The sequence below is a fragment of the Mesoplodon bidens genome (assembly GCF_964165515.1).
Source record: "Mesoplodon bidens genome assembly, chromosome: 1".
NCBI lineage: Eukaryota > Metazoa > Chordata > Mammalia > Artiodactyla > Ziphiidae > Mesoplodon > Mesoplodon bidens.
This window is the reverse complement of record NC_138176.1, coordinates 114,598,146-114,621,456: the sequence shown is the minus strand read 5'-3', so window position 1 is coordinate 114,621,456 and position 23,311 is coordinate 114,598,146. Positions and strand designations below refer to the sequence as shown.

At 42.5% G+C, this 23,311-nt stretch overlaps 1 protein-coding gene and 1 long non-coding RNA gene across 7 annotated transcripts in view; one reads left to right on the top strand and one right to left on the bottom strand.

Annotated features, from left to right (window-relative positions):
* LOC308625347 overlaps nt 1–23,311 on the top strand; it is a 262,666-nt gene that overhangs the window by 161,543 nt on the left and 77,812 nt on the right. The window lies entirely within an intron of this gene.
* The window catches only part of MTR (5-methyltetrahydrofolate-homocysteine methyltransferase), a 131,520-nt gene that overhangs the window by 60,950 nt on the left and 47,259 nt on the right, over nt 1–23,311 (bottom strand). For all 6 annotated transcript variants that reach the window (XM_081223922.1, XM_081223927.1, XM_081223923.1 and 3 more), the window contains exons 16-20: nt 13,861–14,040; nt 10,992–11,108; nt 10,538–10,678; nt 4,061–4,150; nt 2,536–2,688 (exon numbers count right to left, since the gene is read on the bottom strand). In XM_081223922.1, coding sequence (XP_081080048.1) covers nt 2,536–2,688; nt 4,061–4,150; nt 10,538–10,678; nt 10,992–11,108; nt 13,861–14,040 — 681 coding nt within the window. The remainder of the gene's footprint in view (nt 1–2,535; nt 2,689–4,060; nt 4,151–10,537; nt 10,679–10,991; nt 11,109–13,860; nt 14,041–23,311) is intronic.

Below are 23,311 nucleotides of genomic sequence, written 5' to 3'. Positions count from 1 at the left end.
ACCTGTTAGAATGGCCATCATCAAGACAAGAAACAACAGGTGCTGGGGAGGATGTGGTGAAAAGAGAACTCTTATGCACTGTTGGTGGGAATGTAAATTAGTCCAACTATATGGAAAGCAATATGGAGGTTCTTTAAAAAATTAAAAATAGGTCTACCACACAATCCAGCAATTCCACTTCTGGGTATAAACCCAAAGGATATGAAAACAGGATTTTGATAAGATATTTGCACATCCATGTTTATCACAGCATTATTTATAGTAGCCAAGATATGGAAACCACCCAAACGCCCATCAACAGATGAACGGATAAAAAAAATGTGGTACATATATATACAATGGAATATTATTCAGCCATGATAAAAGAGGATATCCTGCCATGTGCAAAAAACATAGATGGACCTTGAGTACATTATACTAAGCAAGATAAATCAGATAGAGATAGATAAGTACTGTATGATATCACTTACATGGGGAACCTGAAAAAGGCAAATAGGAAAGAAAAAACAAAACAAAACAGAGAGTAAAATGGTGGTTACCAAAGGATAAGGGATGGGAAGATAAGACTGATGGTGTTTAAGGGTACAAACTTGTAACAAATAAATAAGCCATAGAGATCTAACACACAGTATAATGAATATAGACAATAATATTGTACTATAATGATACAGTGTGATAAAAATTGCTTCAACGGCAATCATATTACAATATGTAAATGTATCACTGTGCACTTTAAATTTACAAAACATAACATGTCAAATTTATTAAATAGACAAAAAAGAACAGGGCCTTTTATAAAATTCATCAACGTATGCTAAAATTCATGAGTAGAAGTAGGATGCGAAACAGGATATTTGCATAGTCTCAAAGTTTCTCCCCACAAGTAAATTTACAGTGGAGAAACATAGCAGGCACCATTAACCAAATGATCAAAGTTAACCTCACCAGTAATGAGACACAGCAACATGATGGGCCTCCTGATATGATCCACCGAGAAGGGCACAGCATTATACTGTGTTATTCTTGCCAAAAATGAGAAAACATCAGACAAATTCAAACTGAGGGACAGGCTACCGTTATCAAACTGTACTATACTCTTCAAAAGTCAAGGTCACAAGGAAAGACTCAGGAACTGTTAGAAAAGGCAGGATAAAAGCAATGTGGGGTTGTGGAACACAAAGAGAACAGCAGCGGAAACACTGGTGAAATCTGAATAAGGTCTTTCGTTAACAGTATTATACCAATGTTAACTTCCTGGTTCTGATAACTGTACTATGATCAAGTGAAAATGTTAACATTAGGGTAAGAAGTTGAGTGAGGGATACACATCTGCAACCTGTCTGTAAGTCTAAAGTTAACTCGAAAATAAAAAGTTAAAATAATAAGTCAACGTCATGAAAAATAAAGACTGTGGAACTGCCCCAGACGGGGGGAGACTAAGACAGGACAACTGACGCTCCTTATTTTGAGTGTGGTTATGGTTTCACAGGTGCAGACATGTTAAAGCTTATCAAACTGCATCCTTTAAATACGTGCAGTTTATTGTATATTAATTATAAAACAATAAAGCTATAAGAAAAGATGAATGCTATGAAAGAAACAGGGGAAGTGGGCAATGAATAATTAAATGTAGAATGAGTTTTTAAAAAATCAACTATAATTTTAAGAAGAAGTTAAAAAAGAAAAAAAAAAAGAACAGGGACTTTTCATTTTTTGTATGCCTCCCAGACCTGAACCCAGAAGGCTCAACATGACTTGTTAACTGATGTGGTCAGTAGCTGCTGTAAGTCAAAATAAGAGTAAGAGTACTGGTTTTACTTGAAATATATCATTTAATATATATCACTATTTAAAATGGTAATGACCTTTTCAAAATATTCATCCTTAAGGATGAGCACTGGCTGGTCAAATCAAATCTTAATATGATAATTTTACATTAATCTTGGGTTTTATTTTTTTATTTAATTTAATTTATTTTTATATAGCAGGTCCTCATTAGTTATCCATTTTATACGTATTAGTGTATACATGTCAATCCCAATCTCCCAATTCATCCCACCACCACCACACCCCCGCCACTTTCCCCGCTTGGTGTCCATACGTTTGTTCTCTACATCTGTGTCTCTATTTCTGCCTTGCAAACCGGTTCATCTGTACCATTTTTCTAGGTTCCACATATATGCGTTAATATACGGTATTTGTTTTTCTCTATCTGACTTAATGCACTCTGTATAACTTGGGTTTTATTTTAATTTGGGGGTGGAGGAGAGACAGGTGTTAGGGTAAGAAGTGATACAGAAGCCCAGAACATGAAGACTAGAATGCTGGGAATATCCAGATGACCTCTAACCTCCACACCAGCCTAGATGGACTTTTCCAGACTACTCCTAAAAATGAATTTAGAGAAAGAATGACCAGAATCACATCTCAATGCCCCTGAGCTCTTGTCAAAATTGAAATATACCCAAACTTATTATGCATTAAAAAATAAAGGCTTTTTCTTTCAATTGTGAAAATTTCCCATCATTTGCCAACCTGAGGTAGAAACATTTTTCCAGCTCCAAAAAGATCACCAACAATTTTCATGCCATTCATCAGTGGTCCTTCAATGATATTCAGAGGTCGGGGATATTTTTCCTGGTTTAATCTGGCTTCCTCAGTATCCTCAATAATGTATTTTTCAATGCCCTACACACACGAAAAAAAAAATAGGAAAAATATCACAGAAAAACTTGGCTTAAGTTCAAATAGCCAACAAAGAATAAATCATGGAAATACTTAAGATCATGGGTTTTGGAATCAGACTGTTCAAACCCTGGCTCCTATCACTAATTTAGACAATTCATTAAGGCTCAGTTTCCTCGATTAATATATCACACAGTACCAACCTCATGTGGTTATTCTGAGGATTAAATGAGATAACCTGTGTAAGGTGCTTAGCTGGCTTTATTGATATAAAGTAAATATTGAGTAAAAGTGAAAAATTAGTGACAGAAGGAGTACTAATATGTTAAGTTCAAATTCATAATAAAATACACTTTTTTTCCTAGTGGTTTAACAGGTTATATATTAACAAATATCTCCTGTGAAAACAGTATGTTTTCTCACTGTAATGTTACAGGGCTGGGTTGGGGGAGGAATAACAATGGGCAGGACACTTAGACGAAGTTCAGTCCATGAAGCTTCTACTGACTTGTCCTGCCTTCACTGGTCAGGCCCTAATCCTCCAGCATCCCCAGTTCAAGGATCCTTAGAGGTGGCTGACTAGTTCCACAACCTGAAGTAGGTGAATCTCAAAAGTCCAAGAAATTAAAAGTTAAATTCTAGAGGCAAAAAAAGAACTCTGGGGCTTCCCTGGTGGCGCAGTGGTTAAGAATCCACCTGCCAATGCAGGGGACATGGGTTCGAGCCCTGGTCTGGGAAGATCCCACATGCCGCGGAGCAACTAAGCCCGTGAGCCACAACTACTGAAGCCCTAGAGCCCGTGCTCTGCAACAAGAAGCCACTGCAATGAGAAGCCCGCGCACCGAACCAAGAGTAGGCCCCGCTCACCACAACTAGAGAAAACCCGTGCGCAGCAACAAAAGACCCAACACAGCCAAAAAAAAAAAAACTCTGAAATTTTCCAGACTCACAAATGAGGAAACTGAAGCCAAGAGATTATTTATCTGGCCTAAAATTCCAATTATAGCAGAAGAGCCAGGATTCGCTTGTTGACCAAACAACAGCAGCTTGGTCTCAGACAGCATTTCTCAACATCGGCACTACTGACAGTTTGGACTGAATAATTCTCTGTGGTGCAGGACTATCCTGTGCATTGTAGGATGGCCAGTTCAGCAGCACCCCTGGCCACTGGATGCCAGTAAAGCTTCCACCCCCAGTTGGGACAACCAAAAGTATGTCTAGATACTACCAAAAGTGCTGGGGTGGGGGGGGGGCGTGGAGGGCAAAATCACCCAGGGTGGTCCAGGGAACCTCCTTTGTCAGCTGCTGTCAGCACCTCCCTTCCAGCCACATCATCAGCCCCCAGGACGAGCCCCAGCCTCCAGCCCACACTCACCTTCACAAGAGCGTATGCAAGGCGTTCTTCGATGGGGCCATTCCTCCACTCATCAGTCTGGATGACTTTCTTCCCTCCCTTGCCCTGAGTCTGGATTGAAATTTGGACAGAGAGATAATACAACAGGTCACTTACTCAGCTAATGGGCAGAAAAAAACTATGCCTTATTCTTCTTTTACATTTCAAGGCCCTAGTAGAGTATCCAGCATGAATCAAGATCTCGGTAAATGTTTGAGGTAAGGAGAGATGGAAAGAGAGAAGTCTTTTAGGATTTGAACTTTTATTTTTTTAAAAATTTTTTCCTTCCAGTTTTATTAAAATAGAATTGGCATACAGCACTGTGTAAGTTTAAGGTATACAGTGTAATGAGTTGACTTACATACATCATGAAATGTTTACCACAGTAAGTTTAGTGAACATCCATCATCTCATATAGATACAAAATAAAAGAAAAAGACAAAGACATTTTTTCTTGTGATGAGAACCCTCAGGAGTTATTCTCTTAACAACTTTCATATATAATATACAGCAGCATTAATTATACTTATCATGTTGTACATTACACCCCTAGTACTTACTTACCTTACGAGGAATTCTGTACCTTTTGACTGCTTTTACCCTATTTTCCCTCCCACCATCCCTGCCTCTAGTAATCACAAATCTGATCTCTTTTTCTACGAGTTTGTTTGTTTTTAAAGCATAATCGACCTACAACACTATGTTAGTTCCTGGTGCACAGCATAGTGCTTCAATATTTCTATAATCACAAAATGATCACCACTAGGATTTGAATGCTTAGTAGAGAGATAGAGTGAGGCTCCATTTTTTTTCTTTCCTTTTTTCCTAAAAGATAGCATCTTAGGACCAAAGATTTCCAGGACAATAAGAGAAGCTAGCTAAACCTCATATCTGATGAGCTTTTAAAGTTCTCAACAAGGACCATCACTACCCACAGATATGTGCAGAGAGGCTGTAATGAAGCTAAGTCAGAAATCATCCCGGAGGTGGGGACACTGTGAGGTGCAAGACACAGACTGTGCTCTCGGGGACTTTGCCATATCATAAGGGGGGTGGAAATACACAAAGAAAGGTAAGCTAAAGAGAAAGCACGTGCCAAGGGCTGAATGAAGAGATGACACAGATAAGGCTAGGAATTTTGCGTATCATCGCAAACTGGAGTGGTGAAGAGAGACTTCAAAGAAGCTGACAGATTCAGCAAAGGGACAAAAGCACAATGATCATGGTATGGAAGGTGAATGACATTATCTGTTTCCTCCATCTTGACTGATGGCACTAGTTGCCCAAACCATAAGCCTCAGTATCACTCTTGACTCTCCATCCATTCCTCACATTCAATCAATCGCCTAGTCCTAATGCTTACATCATCTCAATTTTTCTCTCTACCCGCTTCCATTTTCATAGTGCAGGAAGCTAACTGGTCTCCACAGCCCAGGATCACCCTGGTCTCCAATGCATCTTCCACCCTGTAGCCAGAGGGGGCTTTCCAAAATGCAAACCTGATCAAACTGCGCCCATGGGAAAAAATTCACTGTAAGTTCCCTATTTCTCTCCAGATATGGTACCGATTCCTCTCCACGCCATACAATGCCCTGACCTGACTGACTTCCTCCCAGCTTCATCTTCTGCTACTCCTGAGGAGCTCAGCCGTCTTGAACGTTTCAATTCCTTATACTCTCCATCATCTCTTTCACCCCCAGGACTTCATTTCTGTTTACCTGACATTTATTCAGCACCTACCAGATGCCAGGCCCCAGCTAGATGCAAATCCTCCTCCTCTGGCAGGGAATACCAGTACAATCCAACCCCAAACATTAGCCTGGCTAACTCCTATTGAGCTTTCAGGTCTCACCTGACCCAGCATTTCTGGGAGGCTTTCCCTGACCACCTCTACCTTTGGGTTCACTGCCCTTCCTAAGCAGTCTAGAGCATGCTATACATGCCCTGCCACAGCACTTACCCACCACACTCAATGACAAATGCCTCTACACACTTTTGCATGCCTCACTAAGTTGCAGGCTCTGTAGGGGCACATCTCTCTTATTACTTAGATCCTCTAAGTACAGAAAGCACAAAGCACAAAACAAGAGTTGGGTAAATATTAGCTGAATGATTTAATCCTGAACAAGAACGGATTTTCCAGAGCAATGTTTGGGCAGGACAGTAGAGGCCAAGTCACAGAGTGCCAGAAATCCATGCTCTGGAGTTTGGACTTAACCTTCCAGGCAGTGGTGGTAGGGGTGGAGGTGGGGGAATGACACAATACAAAGTTCTGAAGCTGCAGAGTAACATTCAAAGTAGTAAATTTTTTTCTTTCGGCCACATGGCTTGTGGGATCTTAGTTCCCCACCCAGGGACTGAACCCGGGCCCTTGGCAGTGAAAGCACTGAGCCCTAACAACTGGACCGCCAGGGAATTCCCATCAAAGTAGTATTTTTAAGAGAACCCTAGAAGGGGGAGGATATTTTAACAGTCCATGATGAAGGCCTGAACTACAGCAGTAGGAACAGGAAGAGGAGGAAAGGACAAACATAAAGGCATCAAATAATGGACAGTGTGGTAGGAAAGAAGGAAGGGCCTGGGGGAAGCTCCAAGGTTGAGGTCTGGGGTAACTGAATGACGCAGGGCTTTATCACATGTCGAGAGACCAATGCCTCTCTCGCATGCTGAAGAACCTTAAAGAAGATGGCAATTAAAAAAAGATATAGGGGGCCTCCCTGGTGGCGCAGTGGTTGAGAGTCCGCCTGCCGATGCAGGGGATACGGGTTCGTGCCCCGGTCCGGGAGGATCCCATATGCCGCGGAGCGGCTGGGCCCGTGAGCCATGGCCTCTGGGCCTGCGCGTCCGGAGCCTGTGCTCCGCAACGGGAGAGGCCACAACAGTGAGAGGCCCATGTACTGCAAAAAAAAAAAAAAAAAAGAAAAAGATATATATATATATATATATATATATATCAGCATTATTTACAATAGCCAAGATGTGAAAACAACCTAAGTGTTCATCAGTGAATGAATGGATATAGAAAGTGTGGTGTATGTATATACAATGGAATATTATTCGGACATAAAAAAGAGGAGATCCCGCCATTTGAAACAGCATGGATGGACCCTGAGGGCATCATGCTAAGTGAAATAAGTCAGACACAGAAAGACAAATACTGTATGATCTCACTTATATTTGGAATCTAAAAAAAAAAAAAAAAAAAAATACTGTCCTGGAAGTGAAAAACAGAACGGCTGTGTGGGTCCAGAGTGGTTTTAAGTGTAGTGGTTGTTCCCCTCGTGATGGCGGGCTGACAGGGAGCTGTGATTCGTCGCCGCTGCCCAGCATCAGGAGAGAGGATGGTACTGCGTATTGCTCGTCTGGGAAAAGACCAAAATTCAAAAATTCAAAGTACGGTTTCTATTGAGTGCTTACTGCTTTTGCACCATCGTTAAGTTGGGGACCTGTGTATTCTCACAATCTGAGGCCATTCAAGAGCCATCCCACCCAGAGCAGAGATCCTCCCCGTTCATGCCCAAAGAGTACTGCCTAATAAACAAACTCCACGGGAACTGCATGGTCTCATGACACCTGGAACTTACTTGCCACAAGTTAGCCTGCACCAAATCAGGGGAATTGTTTTTCAATAAAGCCCATTAGAGAGCTTAGGAAGATCAGAGACAGGACTCTCTCCACCCTTTTTAATAATAATATTGAATAATCTATCAGATGAAACTTGGGTGCAGAGTTCATCATTTCATAACAAAAATTAATAATCATTCTCTTATATAGAAAATAATTCCTCAACCCTTATTTGTCTCATAATATTCCTGCTTTTCACGCTCCCTTTGCACTCGGTGTATCCTGAGGAATGGCTACAGAGCTGACGACTCCTGGCAGTGATGAAAGCATACCTGTTTTGGTTATTAATTCCTTACTGGTAACAGAAGTCACCTTGAATGTAGACAGCCTACTTGACAGAGGGGTCAATGGCTTGTGATAAGTCCTTGTGCTTATATGAAGAGAGAGGCACTTGTTTTTACAATGGATTGTTGAACCCTTGCAATTTTTTTTTTTTAATTTATTTTTGGCTGCATTGGGTCTTCCTTGCTGCACGCGGTCTTTCTCTAGTTGCGGCGAGTGGGGGCTCTCTTCGTTGCGGTGCATGGGCTTCTCATTGCAATGGCTTCTCTTGTTGCGGAGCACGGGATCTAGGTGCACGGGCTTCAGTAGTTGCGGCATGTGGGCTCCAGTAGTTGCAGCACGCGGGCTCAGTAGTTGTGGCACACAAGCTTAGTTGCTCCGTGGCGTGTGGGGTCTTCCCGGACCAGGGCTCGAACCCATGTCCCCTGCCTTGGCAGGCGGATTCTTAACCACTGCATCACCAGGGAAGCCTGAACCCTTGCAATTGTGATGAAGACTTCCCCCTTAATCTTCAGCTGTGCCCCAGGGGCAAAACCTCTCGACAGCTCAGCAAGATATAGAGAAACAAAAACTTGTAAGCAAATACTGAAAGTGAACAAAGACCGAAAGGAATGACTGATATAAAATACAAAACCGGCAAAACCGTACGTGAGAATAGGCTTACGGAGCCCTACCTTTCCTAAGCGAGAGCTGTCTCATCTGAACAGTGGAGAAGATGAAATAGCACATCACTTTATGGGTTAATTAAGAATGCTCTAGTATAACTTCCTGATATAGAAGCTATGATGCCCTTCTGGCCTTCAGCAGAACCCTGTTTTAGTCAGTGATTCATGAAGGATCCCCCGCTAAGTTGAAGGCAGGCTAAGACAAAAACTGAATAGTGTTTCACACTCACGTCTTGGGCTAAGCACTTTGTCTACCTGAGTAGAAACAATCATGGAAGTAGTGAAGGAAAGCTAGGCACTGTTTCTTATGTAATGAGCTGTGAAGCAGAACTTGATTATATTTGCAACAGTCAAGACATTCCGTCCTGGGTCCACATGAGAAATCAGAAACGTCCCAAGGAACTGAGAGGAGGGTCACGTGCTCCCTGGCACTGAGTCTGAACTCCACCCAGCTTTGCTGAATGAACCTAAGGCTAACATGAGCAGTTTCATAAATCTAAATCTTGCCTCCCGTGAGGCTAATAAATCAGGGATGCAGTTAATCCTAAATTGTCCTATCCTTCTTCCAGAACATTTCAGTACTCTTCAAAGGAAGAGGAAAAGTTAGCAGTTCTGCCAGAGATGAATTCAGAATTTAACATGGAAAACATTAACACAGGTGGCAACACACATAAAAGCATTCTACCACTTTCCCAACGTGCTTTGTGAGAAAAATGTCTTCCCTTGCTATCACTTTCTGAAATAAATTAAAAAGTAAGTTTTCTTGAGGTAAAGATCTCATCTTTCCTTAAACTGAGTTCTAGGAAGCAGCACCCATAATAGATACTTAATACACCTAGGACTGCCGAACACATAATAAACGGAAACAAGGAACTCATTTTTGGATTAACTAAAATTATTCTCATGTCTATAAATCAAATGTGTACAGACCTCAAGCCCTGAACTGTAGAACTGTGCCACAATTGGACTAGATCCTAATATAAACAGGTAAAATACAAATATAAAGCTAAAACAACGGGAACCAGGTAATGACATAGCCACACAAGAAAATGTCCAATGTAGCCAATTTACATTATGAGGTAGAAAAATACCCAATAAAGTGGAAAGATGTTCCCAGTATACTGCTAAACAAATGGGTTATCAAAAAAGCATTGAGAATATAGTTAACATTTTTATTAAAAAATGTGTGAGTGTGCGTGTACGTGTGTGTGTGTGTGTGGACACACCTATTAGCACATATTCGTATTGAAAAAAAAAAAAAAACCATGACTAGAAGGTTGTAACAAAATCTCAATGCTTAAAAATGGGTAGTACGGCTTTCCTGGTGGTGCAGTGGTTGAGAGTCCGCCTGTCGATGTGGGGGACACAGGTTCGTGCCCCTGTCCGGGAAGATCTCACATGCCGTGGAGCAGCTGGGTCCATGAGCCACAGCCGCTGAGCCTGCACGTCCGGAGCCTGTGCTCCACAACAGGAGAGGTCACAACAGTGAGAGGCCCGCATACCGCAAAAAAAAAAAAAAAAAAAAAAAAAAAAAAAAAAAAAGGGTAGTAGGATTATGAGTAATTTTTATTTTCTTCTTTTGCTTACCTGTATTTTGTACATTTTCTAGAGTTAATATGTATTACTTTGGTATGAGAAAAATTAATTTTACATTTTAAAATAAACTTAAAGAAATATAAATTAAGAATACTGAAGCAGATAGGTAAGGCCTGCTTCTCCTTCCTTGCCCTAATGAAAACACCTTCTCTAGAACTCTCTGTAGAAACCTTCAATGATTCAAAGACATGGCTGGATCCTTGCTTCTATTCTACAATGAAGGTCTAATAACACTAAGTGAATGAAAGATTCAAAGATAGGAAAAGTCATCCATCGGAACACCTCTCCCTACCTGGGCGTATTGTAAGAGCTTCTCGGTGGCCTCAGGGTCTCTGTTCCAGATGAGGTCCTCACAGAGCTGGAGAAGTTCCTTGTGGATGTCATCATACACAGGAAGGCTTCCAGCATTCACTATCCCCATGTCCATACCAAACTAAGGGCAATAAAAAGAAAAATGAGGATTTCTAGGGATACTCTAAATTGGAGTCAGTGACTCTTTCTGTGAAGAACCAGATAGAAAATACTGTAGGCCATAGCTTCTGTTGCAACCACTCAGCTTTGCTGCTGTAGCATAAAAGCATCCATAGACAGGATACGAGTGAGAGTGTGTGACTCTGTTCTAATAAAACTGTATTCACAGAACTCTGTGAATAAAGCAGAGCAGAGTTAGTTTGTGAGCCAAAGTCTGTAAACCCCTGCACTAAGTAAAAACTGGTGTCAAAAGGTAAACAGGTGTTCCACTATACCTTGATTGCATGGTAAAGGAAAACCCCATGCATTGCTTCTCGAATGGCTTCCATTCCTCGGAATGAAAAGGACAAGTTGGAAAGACCTCCACTTACTTTGGCTCCCGGTAACGTTTCCTGGAAAAAATTTTAAAATGTGAAAAGATTTCCCTACTTTGCCAAAAGCAGCAATCACATCCCTTAAGCTTTATTTATAACAGTGGAAAGTAAAAAAAAAAAAAAAAAAACCAAACATATAGAGTTCGAAGTAATTCAGAGCTTCTTTTAGCTAGATGTAGACCACAACTTGCATATCAGGACATCACAAAGGCAGTGCTTCATAGTTTTTCCTACTAGACTCTAATCTCCCTAAGGGAAAAAAAAAATTCTGCTTTATCTCTGTATACTTCTACAGGGACCATGATAGGGCCACAATACATGGTGAGTATGCCATAAAATATTTGCTGCAGAGGGACTTCCCTGGCAGTCCAGTGGTTAAGACTCTGCGCTTCCACTGCAGGGGGCATGGGTTCGATCCCTGGTCGGGGAAGTAAGATCCTGCATGCCGCACCACACAGCTAAAAAGAAAAAAACTTTGCTGGATAAATAACAGAAAAAGAAAGAAACAGAGACAGACAACAGAGAGAGAGACAGACAGAGAGAACAAACAGAGAGACAGAGAGTAGTTGGTCATTCACGGAAGGCACAAGCTACTAGAAGGCTTCCATTGCCTAAATGAACAAACTCCCAGGTTCACTATAAACTTGACTAAGTTTAAAAGGGCAAAAGGAAATTGAGGTTCCCACCACACCTTATGACATATCAAGCATTAGTATGCGTGTGGAACAACAGGAACTCTTACTTACTGTTGGTTAAAGTACAAACTTGCTCAAGCATTTTGGGAGAGAGCTGGTCACTGTCTGCTACTGTGACCCAACCCTTCCACTTCTGGATATATTTTATAGGGAAGCTCATGCAAGAGATATATACAAGAACACTCATGGCAGCCTTGCTCATAACATACCCAAATTGGAAACAAACCAAACGTCTAGGGACTTCCCTGATGGAGAAGTGGTTAAGAAGCCACCTGCCAATGCAGAAGGCATGGGTTCAAGCCCTGGTCCGGGAAGATCCCACGTGTCGCGGAGCAACTAAGTCCATGCACCACAATTACTGAGCCTGCACTCTAGAGCCTGTGAGCCACAACTACTGAGCCCATGCACTGCAACTACTGAAGCCTGTGTGCCTAGAGCCCATGCTCCGCAACAAGAGAAGCCACCACAATGAGAAGCCCGCACACTGCAAGGAAGAGTAGCCCCTGCTCTCCGCAACTAGAGAAAAACCCGCAGGCAGCAACGAAGACCCAACACAGCCAAAAATAAAACATTAAAAAAAAATGTCTATCAACAGCAGAACAGTTAATTATGAAACAGGTATATGATGGAATATTATACATTAATTAAAATGAACAAAGTACAGCTACAACAACACAGGTGAATCGTTAAAATGAGACTGGGTGAGGAAAAAAGGCATTAGAATCTTAAAGCTCAAAAATAGGCAAAACTTGGGCTTCCCTGGTGTCGCTGTGGTTGCGAGTCCACCGGCTGATGCAGGGGACACGGGTTCATGTCCCGGTCCGAGAAGATTCCACATGCCGCGGAGCGGCTGGGCCCCTTGAGCCATGGCCACTGAGCCGGCGCGTCTGGAGCCTGTGCTCCGCAACGAGAGAGGCCACAACAGTGAGAGGCCCACATACCGCAAAAAAAAAAAAAAAAAAAAAAAAAAAGGCAAAACTATACTGTTTATACAGTTAATTCTCATTATTTGTGATAGTTATGTTCTATAAAGTCACTGTGAACACTGCAAATTGGGGAAAAAAAAACCACTGCTCCCATGGGAAATGCAGGGTTAGGTTCATGAACCTCTGGTCCCAAAATTATCATCACTGATCAACATATAACCCTGTTTTATATGTGTTTCCATTTAAAGACATCTTGTTTAGTATATATTGTTGATTGCCTACCACTGAGCTCACAGCCAATAGCACCACAACTCGTGTCTAAACAAAATTCATCTAACACACATATTTTCTCCATAAGGCGCATAACAGCCTTCTTGCACACAGGAACACTAAATAACACTTCAGCACAATGCGTGGGAGCCATTTAAACAGAGAAATCAATCACCAAGAAAAAGCTCAAGAATGTGAAAAACATGGCACTCAACAGACCATGAAAAGGGCACTTGTTTACGGAATGAGGGCTGAACCAAGAGGTTCAACCCTGTTGACTCATCTGGAACATGTGGGTCAGGCACTCAGCTCTCTCACCACTCTGCACATGCATATGCCTGTGAATGATGCAGAAGCACCATCAGCATTGATTTGGGGGTCACAAATAAATTTTAGTGAGTAGGTGAATTTGCAGATACAAAATCCATGGATAATTCAGATTGACTGTGTATACAGAAGTGTTAAAATTTTAAAGAAAAGCAACAAAGTAGAATCATAAAACTCAGCCTGTTGAAACATGCATAAAATTCAGAATGAGGGTGTAATGAGAAAGGGAGAGCCATGGGGGCACTACCCATGTTCCATTTCAGGACGCAAGTGAAAGTGTAAGCTATTATATGATTCATAATCAATTATTTATCATACTCTTATTTTTTCTATATTTCCCAGTATGTGTGTTTTACTTCACAGTACAAAATAACATATAAAAGAAAAACAATAAAGGCCCCTAAATTTCAGAAAACCAATTTACTACCTAAGAATAAGAATGTCAATATTCCTTGCCAATAAATATATATGTTAGCTCAAACTATTCACTGGAGCCATGTGATAAATCTAAGCAATGTCTTGGGTAGAAAGGAGAAAACTACTCATACTCACTTTAATGACTTTTGTTGCATTGATAAAATTAACAGCATACAAGTTGTGTTCTTCCATCCCAGTACCAATGGTGAGGATATTAGGGTCAAAGATGATGTCATTTGGATTGAAGCCCAGTTTTTTCAAAAGGAGATGGTAGGCCCGGGTGCACACTCTGATTTTGGTGTCTGTTTCTGTTGCCTGGGGAAAGGAGTAAAAGATGTAATTTGAAATAGAAAAATGAGGTGTTATCTATGAAAACAGAAGGACAATTCACTTGTTGAAAGCACTTAAGTATCAGTGCTTGGATTTCATAGAAATCCAAATGCCAAGCAGCCTCTAAATGTTTATCAAATTATCTCCAAGGAGGAATTGGTATAAAGTCCCTTTGTGTTTTCGTCAACACAACAGCTACACTACTTCTGTAAAGATCAAATCTTACATACACATATGGTATATTAATAAACAGGCTTCTTAAAAATACACACATATGGGGGGCTTCCCTGGTGGCGCAGTGGTTGAGGGTCCGCCTGCTGATGCAGAGGACACGGGTTCATGCCCCGGTCCAGGAAGATCCCACATGCTGCGGAGCGGCTGGGCCCGTGAGCCATAGCCACTGAGCCTGCGCGTCCGGAGCCTGTGCTCCGCAACGGGTGAGGCCACAACAGTGAGAGGCCCGCGTACCACAAAAAAAAAAAAAAAAACACACATATGATAAAAATTCAAATACTACTAAAGAATAAATTTAAAAATACGTGCCCTTTCTCTCTGGACCTGCCTGCAGTGTGCTAACCCATCACCCAGGCTTTCTTGGACCTTCCTGCAGTAACAGTCTACACAGATTCAAAGATGTGTATTTATTCCCCACCTCCAACCCCACCCACCATAACATTAGCTAACTAACTTGTGCCTTAAGTCATAAATATAAATTAATATTACTTTTCAAAACAGTGACCCTAGAAAGCCAAGCACTGACTCCAGCAAATCCCAGTCCTCCTGTTGCTTTCCAATAGCCTCAGGATCAGGTCCCACGCCTCCAATTCTGTTTCCTATCATTGCCCCCTCATCTACTCCAGTCTCCCCACACTGCTCCCTTGATGTTCCTGAAACCCACCAAGCTTGTCCTCCCTCAGAACCTTTCTATTCATTGCTGCCACTGCCCGGAACACACTGTGACATGGCTTTGTGCTTTGTATCACTCAGGTCTCCACCCAAATGTCCCCTTTTCAGAGAAGCCTTCCTTAATCACCATGTCTAAACCAGCCTGCTGCCACCCCTCTTGCATCCTCCACTCTTTTTCATGGTATCTCTCCTTCTAGAAAATATATTTATTTGGCAACTTGTTTATTATTTTTTGTTGAGCCTAGGGCAGTGCCTGCCAGAGGATGTGCTCAATATTACTGTTGAATATTCATTCAACATTCAAATGAGGCTTTGACTCAGGGTATTTATTTATTTATTTATTTATGGCTGCGTTGGGTCTTCATTACTGTGCACGGGCTTTCTCTAGTTGTGGCGAGCAGGGGCTACTCTTCCTTGTGGTGCGCGGTCTTCTCATTGTGGTGGCTTCTCTTGTTGCAGAGCATGGGCTCTAGGTGCGCGGGCTTCAGCAGTTGTGGCATGCAGGCTTCAGTAGTTGTGGCATGCGGGCTCAGTAGTTGTGGCTCGCAGGCTCAGTACTTGTGGCTCGTGGGCTCTAGAGCACAGGCTCAGTAGTTGTGGCGCACAGACTTAGTTGCTCCGCAGCATGTGGGATCTTCCCGGACCAGGGATCGAACCCGTGACCCTGCATCGGCAGGTGGATTCTTACCCACTGCGCCCCCAGGGAAGCCCTGACTCAAGGCATTTCTGAACGTGGTCATGGAAACTGTCTTCAGGTCAAATTTACAACCTCAACGCGAGGCTTATTCAACAAATTTCATGCTGAATGATTTGTTTGTAGAAAAAAAACCAAATCTGCTCTGAAGAAAAAATGAATACCTGCTATCACTACAGTGGTTCCAAAAAAATAAGTCACATACAGTTCTGAATAAAAGTACAAAATGTTCTTGAAAAGTGTCCAACACCACTGAATTAAGTGTTGAGTCTTCCAGGCTGACTACTTGGAGGGAGGTTACCCTTGACCAGATGTGAACATGAAGTATGGTAAATAAGCTGCTGATCACACACATCCTGACCTCTAGAGGGAGCTCTCAGGCGACCGCAGGGATGAGGGGTGCAGACACTGCTGTAGTTCAAGGACATTCAGTGAGGCCCCAGCCTCCAGAGAAAGGCGTGGCGGGGGAATTATAAAAAGAACTCACTCGGATCTAGGCTTCTGATTGCTCGCCTACTTTGGTGTTCTTTTTCAACTGTTCTCCATGATGTCTAATCTATCCCTGCTTCCTGCAGCTGCTGGGGTTAGAGTTTACCTCCTGCTGGGGATGTGCTCCCACGACTTAGCAGACCACGGGGCCCAGGGAAAGGACCACAAGGAGTGGGCTCTGCAGCCCCACTGCTCCAGGCTTCAGGGAAAGTGGCAGGCTCTCATCTTCCTTAACTGAATGTCTTCAACAAACTTCTTACGTCTTCCTTCAGTTAGTGATAAAGTTAAGGTTAAGATCAAGATGTGGGCCCAGAAGAAAGTGGTCAAGAGCAGGTCACCTTTAGTCTTGGACTTTATTTCCCCCTTCACAGAGAGCCAAACAGAGTTCTAGGTTCTAGGTTCATGGCCCAGCTAAGCTCACTAAGAGAAAAGGCACAGGGGTTTGGGGCTACCAGTGCTGTTAGTATTTCTTCATCACCTAGTTTGGTTGGTAGGTCCTGGTCCTTTCCTTCTCTGAGCCATGAATGACATCTCACAGGACAGGAATTCATTTCTAGGTCAGAACTGAATCAACAACTATCAGCTCTGCAAGGATGAGGCCCCTGTCAAATTGTTCTCCCAGCACCTAGTACACTACCTGCCACATTAACAGACAAGCAGCTACTGTCTGTTGAATAAACAAGCAAATCTCAGAATGCACAGAGTTTCAACGGACAGGTCTTTGCCAGGAGTATATCATGTTAGATTCTCCAAGGTTCTCTTTGTCCTGTTCCTCAGCCAGGGCTGTGAGATAAACATACTAATAAGCTTCAAGGCTTGAGGATTTCAAAGATGCAGAAGCTCTCAACTCTGGTGGCACGTCTTAATAACCCAGAGGGATTTTCATTTTCTAATACTAATACCTGAACCTCACTCAAGACCACTTCAATCAGAATCCTGAGATGAGACCTAAGCAACAGTATTTTTAAAGAGACCCTTAGTGATACTAACACACAGCCCAGGTGAGAACCACTAAAGAGTGAGATGCACCTTCTCAGGCTGAGGTAGAAGAAACCTCAGTGACAATACTGAAAATCTAAGGGCCAAGATGGATTAATAAATATCTTTTATGATTTTATAATTTATCAGGTTTATTCTTAAGCCGTAGTAAAGCTAGAAAGCCATCAGTAGGTAGGAGGCATCAGTTAAGAAATCCACTGCTCAGGTTTTGCTAGATTATCAGACACTTAGGGAAAAATGAGATAAGCATAAAACAATTTTTGATTTAGTTATCGAGGCTGATACTATGAGAAAGAAAGAAAGAGGATCAAAGACACCTAGGTTCTGTGAAAATGCACCCTGACAAGGAACAGAGAAGGAACGGGACCAACTTCAGAGGCAAGTTAAAGGTTTCAAACTTGACTGAACCAGCTTAAAGTGGGCCACAGAACACAGCAGAGTTCAAAACGGAAGTGACGGAAAGGGATGTGTGTGCCACCATCAGAAAGGCACCGACAAGTCAGAAAGAAAAAAGCTGAAGAAGGGAAGTTTCCAAGGGAAAATACAGGACAAGAGACCCGTTGGCTTAAAATCACTCAGGGCAAAGGATTGGTTCAGAAATCCTTGGAGTGACTTCTCTACTGGGGTAAATATGTGGGCGTAAGTAGCTGAAGGTTAGGACACCCAGAGGCCAGCAGAAGCCACAGGCCTGCAGGCAGAAGTGAGGCATGGGATGAAGGACAGGGCAGAGCACTGAGCTGGGGTCGCAGGAGATGCAAGGTCACCTTGGAACGCCTCCTGGCTCACCCTTCTCCTGAAAGAACGGAGGCTGTGCCCCTGGCAGAACTCACACTTAAGGCAGAGTGTGGATGCCAGGAACTCAGGATTATAGAGGAAATGGATAGGATTTCAGACGTGGAATCGACACCGAGAGGCGGTCTGGTGAGGAAAAAGCGGTGTCAGTTGCAATCTAGAAACTGCAGGTGCCACCACACTGAAAACTTCTGAACTCTTTAAAGAAGTCAAGTTGTTTTAAGTCACCTTCTAGGAGAGGATGCAAATTCTGTGCAGCATGAAAGGGAGGAAAGAGAAGGAAATTCTTTATATGTTTATCGATCCCTGGATAGAGTGGCGGATTGGTCGGCTTTAGTACATTCAAAGGGAGAGCTAGGAAGGGGATACAGTAGAAAGAGACAGCTCATAGGAAGGGCAAAGAAAAAGACTGACCTACTATCCAGAGATGTATTTAAAACCAATACCCAAAAATATTTAGATAAGATAAGACCCACAACCTATCTCGTTTTGCCTTCCTTTTAACAATTGAGCTTTAAATATGAACTCTTTCCCTGTCCCTCAGATCTTTCTGGAATCCCACCATGCTAGATTTTCCCTGCTTCATCAGGTCTTTCTTCCACTTTCACCAAAACCTCCAAAAGGCACTGAATCTTGCAAGGAGCTGGGCCTTCTGCTAACCCTCATTTATCCTCAGTGCCCAGAGCCCAAGGCTTGGCACAGAGGAGTAAAATACGAAAACCATATTTGTCCTTTCCCCATCAGCCAGACAACATCAGAGAGAAAAACGGGTAGCAGAAAAGAAGCTGCCCTGGGTTAAGAATTGGGTTACTCAACCTTGATACTGTTGACAATCTGGACCAGAGCATTCTTTGCTGCGGGGGCCGCCCTACGCATTGGAGGGCTTTGCCCGCTCCCACTAGATGACAGAGCACGTCCCCTCCCAACAACCCAGTCATGACAAAAAATCTGTCTAGACATCGCCAAATGTCCCCTGGGGTTGCATAATCACCCCCCCACTTGAGAACCACTGGTTTAGAGGAACCACAGGGGATACAGCAGGTGAGGAGACCAGAAACCAGACTCATCTGCAAGGTCATTATCATGAGCCAACAGGTGCTCGTGGCTTTTCTCTAGAATCTGCAGAGACAGGCTGTTTTCTGGAAAATCCTACTCTGCAAAGCCAAATACTAAGGCCTGGATGAAGCAACGCGACATTCCAGCAGGGGCAAATGAACCCACTCAAATCTTCTCTCTCACAGCGAGGGGTGCCAGGCACATGCCAGGGAGCTGGGACCCTCAGCATAGGAGGTATGCCTACTGTATGCTGTGCTGTTATTCCTGTAGGACAACTGAACACCTCAGGCACAGAGGTCTTGAGACCAGGCGTGGCTCAGAGGCCTATGTTCCTCATATCCCTACCACAAACTCCTACTTCTGAAGGCAATTTGGACAAGTCTCCTTCTTACAAACAGAGAATTTAAAATATAACTACCTTAAAAGGAAAGGTCCAAGGAGATAAATACTCAATCATGGCATCTTAACCAGAGAGGGGTGACCTCTCTATAGCCACTAAAAAGGAGGCCCCTGAAATGCAGAAATATATGTCAGATTTTAATAAAGCTGGGAGAGCGTCAGAGCAGAAACTCTTGAGAATCAACTCCTAGGCTTGGGTCAACTACCTTCACCAAGGAAAAAAATAAAGGGCAAACTAACAACTATTGATTTTGGTTTCCTACAACTATGTGTTTATCATACTATGGTGCATAACTTACTGGAAAATATAAGATATTCAACTCGAAAACAGTGTCAATTTATCTAAAATTTAAAAAGAAGTTGTTATGAAATAAAAATCTAAAAAATTACTACCAAAGGAAAAATATTTAAGAAAGGAAAAATAAGTCAAAATCACAACAACAAAACAACACAAATACCAAGGAATGTTCTTGAGGCTTCCTATTTAAGAAAAACTATAAAACTTGATTGAGGGGCTTCTCTGGTGGCGCAGTGGTTGAGAGTCCGCCTGCCGATGCAGGAGACACGGGTTCGTGCCCCGGTCCGGGAAGATCCCACATGCCATGGAGCGGTTAGGCCCGTGAGCCATGGCTGATGAGCCTGCACATCCAGAGCCTGTGCTCCGCAATGGGAGAGGCCACAACAGTGAGAGGCCCACGTACCACAAAAAAAACAAAAACAAAAAACTTGATTGAATAGTAACCAGAAAGATATATCATGTTCCTGAATGTCTCCCAGATACCAATTCCTCATTATTTTCTAGGTTAGGATTTATTACATTTTAATCAATATCCTAATGGGAGTTTTATTTCTCCATAAATTAGAATATTATGTTCAAATCATTTTAACATAGGAAAATGTGCTGAATATAATGGATCTTTTATAGGATGATATTGATTATTCTTTTACATAGTTTACACACATGCAAACAAAAATAATATAGTCTACTCTACTATGTGATAACTGTATTTCTAAGAAAACTTACATTATCAAAAATTGTCATAAAAGTAATCACTTCAATTAGAAAAGGAAAATTAAATCTAGAGGTGAGTAGTAATAACTTTTCCCACAGAAATTTCAATAATGAAAGTGTTCTTTGTATTTTATATATTATTACATATATTATATATATATTTTGTTGTTGTCGTTATTTAGAGTTAAAAGTAACAGCTGATCAAAACTACTAACATCAACAAAAAACACAGAAGTGCTTCCTTATTTGCCTTATAATCCAGAAGTCTCAGGGCCAGTCCTCCCTGTCATATCTGGCCTTGACCTTGCAGTTTTCATTGCACTATGGATCACAAACATAAAGCAAAGACAGTCGCCATGTACTGGAACATAAGCACGTTGTATGTTCTTCTGCCTTGTTTAGTTGCAACAGTGGTCTTCCATTTAAGAGAGCTGTTTTCTCCTTATAACCAGTGGTGTCATCCAAGCAAAGCAAACCTTGGTTCTTACCTGATTGTTACACTCAAAGTTGTTACGAACTCAATTAATAGAAGAAATGCCTTTGCATCAAAATATCTGTATCACTGATTTCTGAACTATTCAAGTATATGAGTTTTTTACTTTGTTTTTTATAATTTTCAATACTACAATCCTTCAACGAGCATATGTAGGTCTATAATTATATAGAAAAATTACTTTTAATCAGGAAAAGCAGTTTTTGAAAAGGGACCTTTAATCCCACCACCTTTACTCTAACAGCTATTCTCCTTAATAGCATTTTCCTCCAATCTTTATCAAATGTGGTTTTTATGTAGTTGCATATACAGTGTCTATATAACTATTGGTTTTTAATTTTTTTATTTATATCTTGTAAGCACTGTCATGCTGCTCCACAATCTTCATAATTAATATTGAAATACTCTGGATAATATTACAACTGAATGATAACCTAAGTTATCACTTTCTCTCCAGTTGGGCATTTAGGTTGTTTTATCTTCAATAAAAAGCTGGTGAAGGGCCTCCCTGGTGGCGCAGTGGTTGAGAGTCCGCCTGCCGATGCAGGGGATACGGGTTCGTGCCCCGGTCCGGGAGGATCCCATATGCCGCGGAGCGGCTGGGCCCGTGAGCCATGGCCGCTGAGCCTGCGCATCCGGAGCCTGTGCTCCGCAAGGGGAGAGGCCACAACAGTGAGAGGCCCGCGTACCAAAAAAAAAAAAAAAAAAAAAGCTGGTGAAAAACCTTGGCATATATAGAATTCTTATGCTGCTGAATGTTTTTATTAGGATACTTTCCCAGAAATGAGATCATTACCTCAAAGGGTATGAACACTTTCATGTCTCTCGATAGGCATTATGGGGTCTTTCAAAAGGACTGTCTCAGTTTTCACTACACTTTACAATGAATGAGGCCTTCTGTTTACCACTGCTGTACCAGCACAGATCTTGATCATTTTAAAGTTTACTTTTGCTAACTTATTAAGGACAAAATGTCACTTTAATATTGCTCTAATGTGTGTTTCTCTCATAACTAGCAAGTTAAAAAATTTCCCCTACATTTGCTTTTTATTTGTGGACTCATTCAAATCTAAATTGGGAAAGCTTGTTCTCAGCCAAGATCAAGCACTCTGCGGGGGAGATAACACAGGATTTGGAAGCATGCGTCTGTCTTCAAACTAGGCAGACCAGGGCTCCATCACGTCCTAGCCATTTGACCTTGGCTCACTGTATAATGGGGCGACAGCTACCCCACATGGTTACTACGAGGACTAAATGAGATAAGCTCTGCTGGTGGTTTTCAGCCAGAGTATACAGGAGAATCACGTCTAAAGCTTTAAAATTACCGAAGCCAGGTCTCACCCCAGACCAAATGAGTCAGAAACTCAGGGGGCGGAGCCCAGGGGTGTGTATGTGTTTTAACAGCACAGGCAGCGACTACCCTTCCCCATGGGAGTGCTTCTGCTTCACACTTCCAGTACACGAAGCAAACAACATGCCATTCTCATTCTCAGGGCTGACCTTGCCTCCTGCTTCACTGAGAAAATAGAAGCAGTCAACCCCTGCCCCCCAGCACTCCCAGCCCTGCCTGCTGCTGCTGCTGCTGCGCTGTGAGCACGCTGCCCTGCCCCCTGCACACTGGCTGCCAGCCCCTCGACCCACAAGGTCATGGACTGAGCAAGTGCCCCCTTTCTCCTGCGCACCAGTTCCTCCCCTTCTCTCTACCAGGTCACTCCCACCAGCTTACAAACACATACTGCCACATCATCTGTCTTCACACACACAGACACACACACACACACACCCTTTCTTAACCTCACGTCCATCTCTGGTTTCCACTCTATTTCTGTTCCCCTTTATGGCACAACTCCCCCAAAATGGTTTATACCTGCTGCCCCCAATTCTCCTCTTCTCTCTTGAACCCACTGCGATTAAGCTTTCATCTCCTTGGAAACAGCACAGCAAGATCATAAACTACCCCATTTCTAAATACAAGGGTAAATTCTTGATCTCCTCCTCCCTGATCTGCCCACAGCTCTTTAAAATAGCTTGTCACGCCCTTCCAGAAGCTTCCTTTTCACTTGGCTTCCAGGTGAACTCTCCCCTCTGGTTCCTCTCCTACCAAACAGGCCGCTCCTTCCCAAGTTCTTCTGATGGCCTCTCCTCTTCTCCCTGACCACGAAGCACTGTGGCTCCAAGACTAGTTTAGTCCTCGGGCCTCTTCTCTACTGTCATTCCTTTGGTGAAGTCAGTCTCACTGCTTTAAATATCATCTAGGAATAAATAATTCCCAAGTAAGGCAATCCTATCTTCAGGCCAGACTTTGCCCATGAGGCCCACACTCATCGCCACAACCACATCCTGAGCACACCGCTGGAAACACACGGCCAAAGCGGAACTTCTCCTCAGCCTGTCCCAGATCGGCTGCTCACTGCCC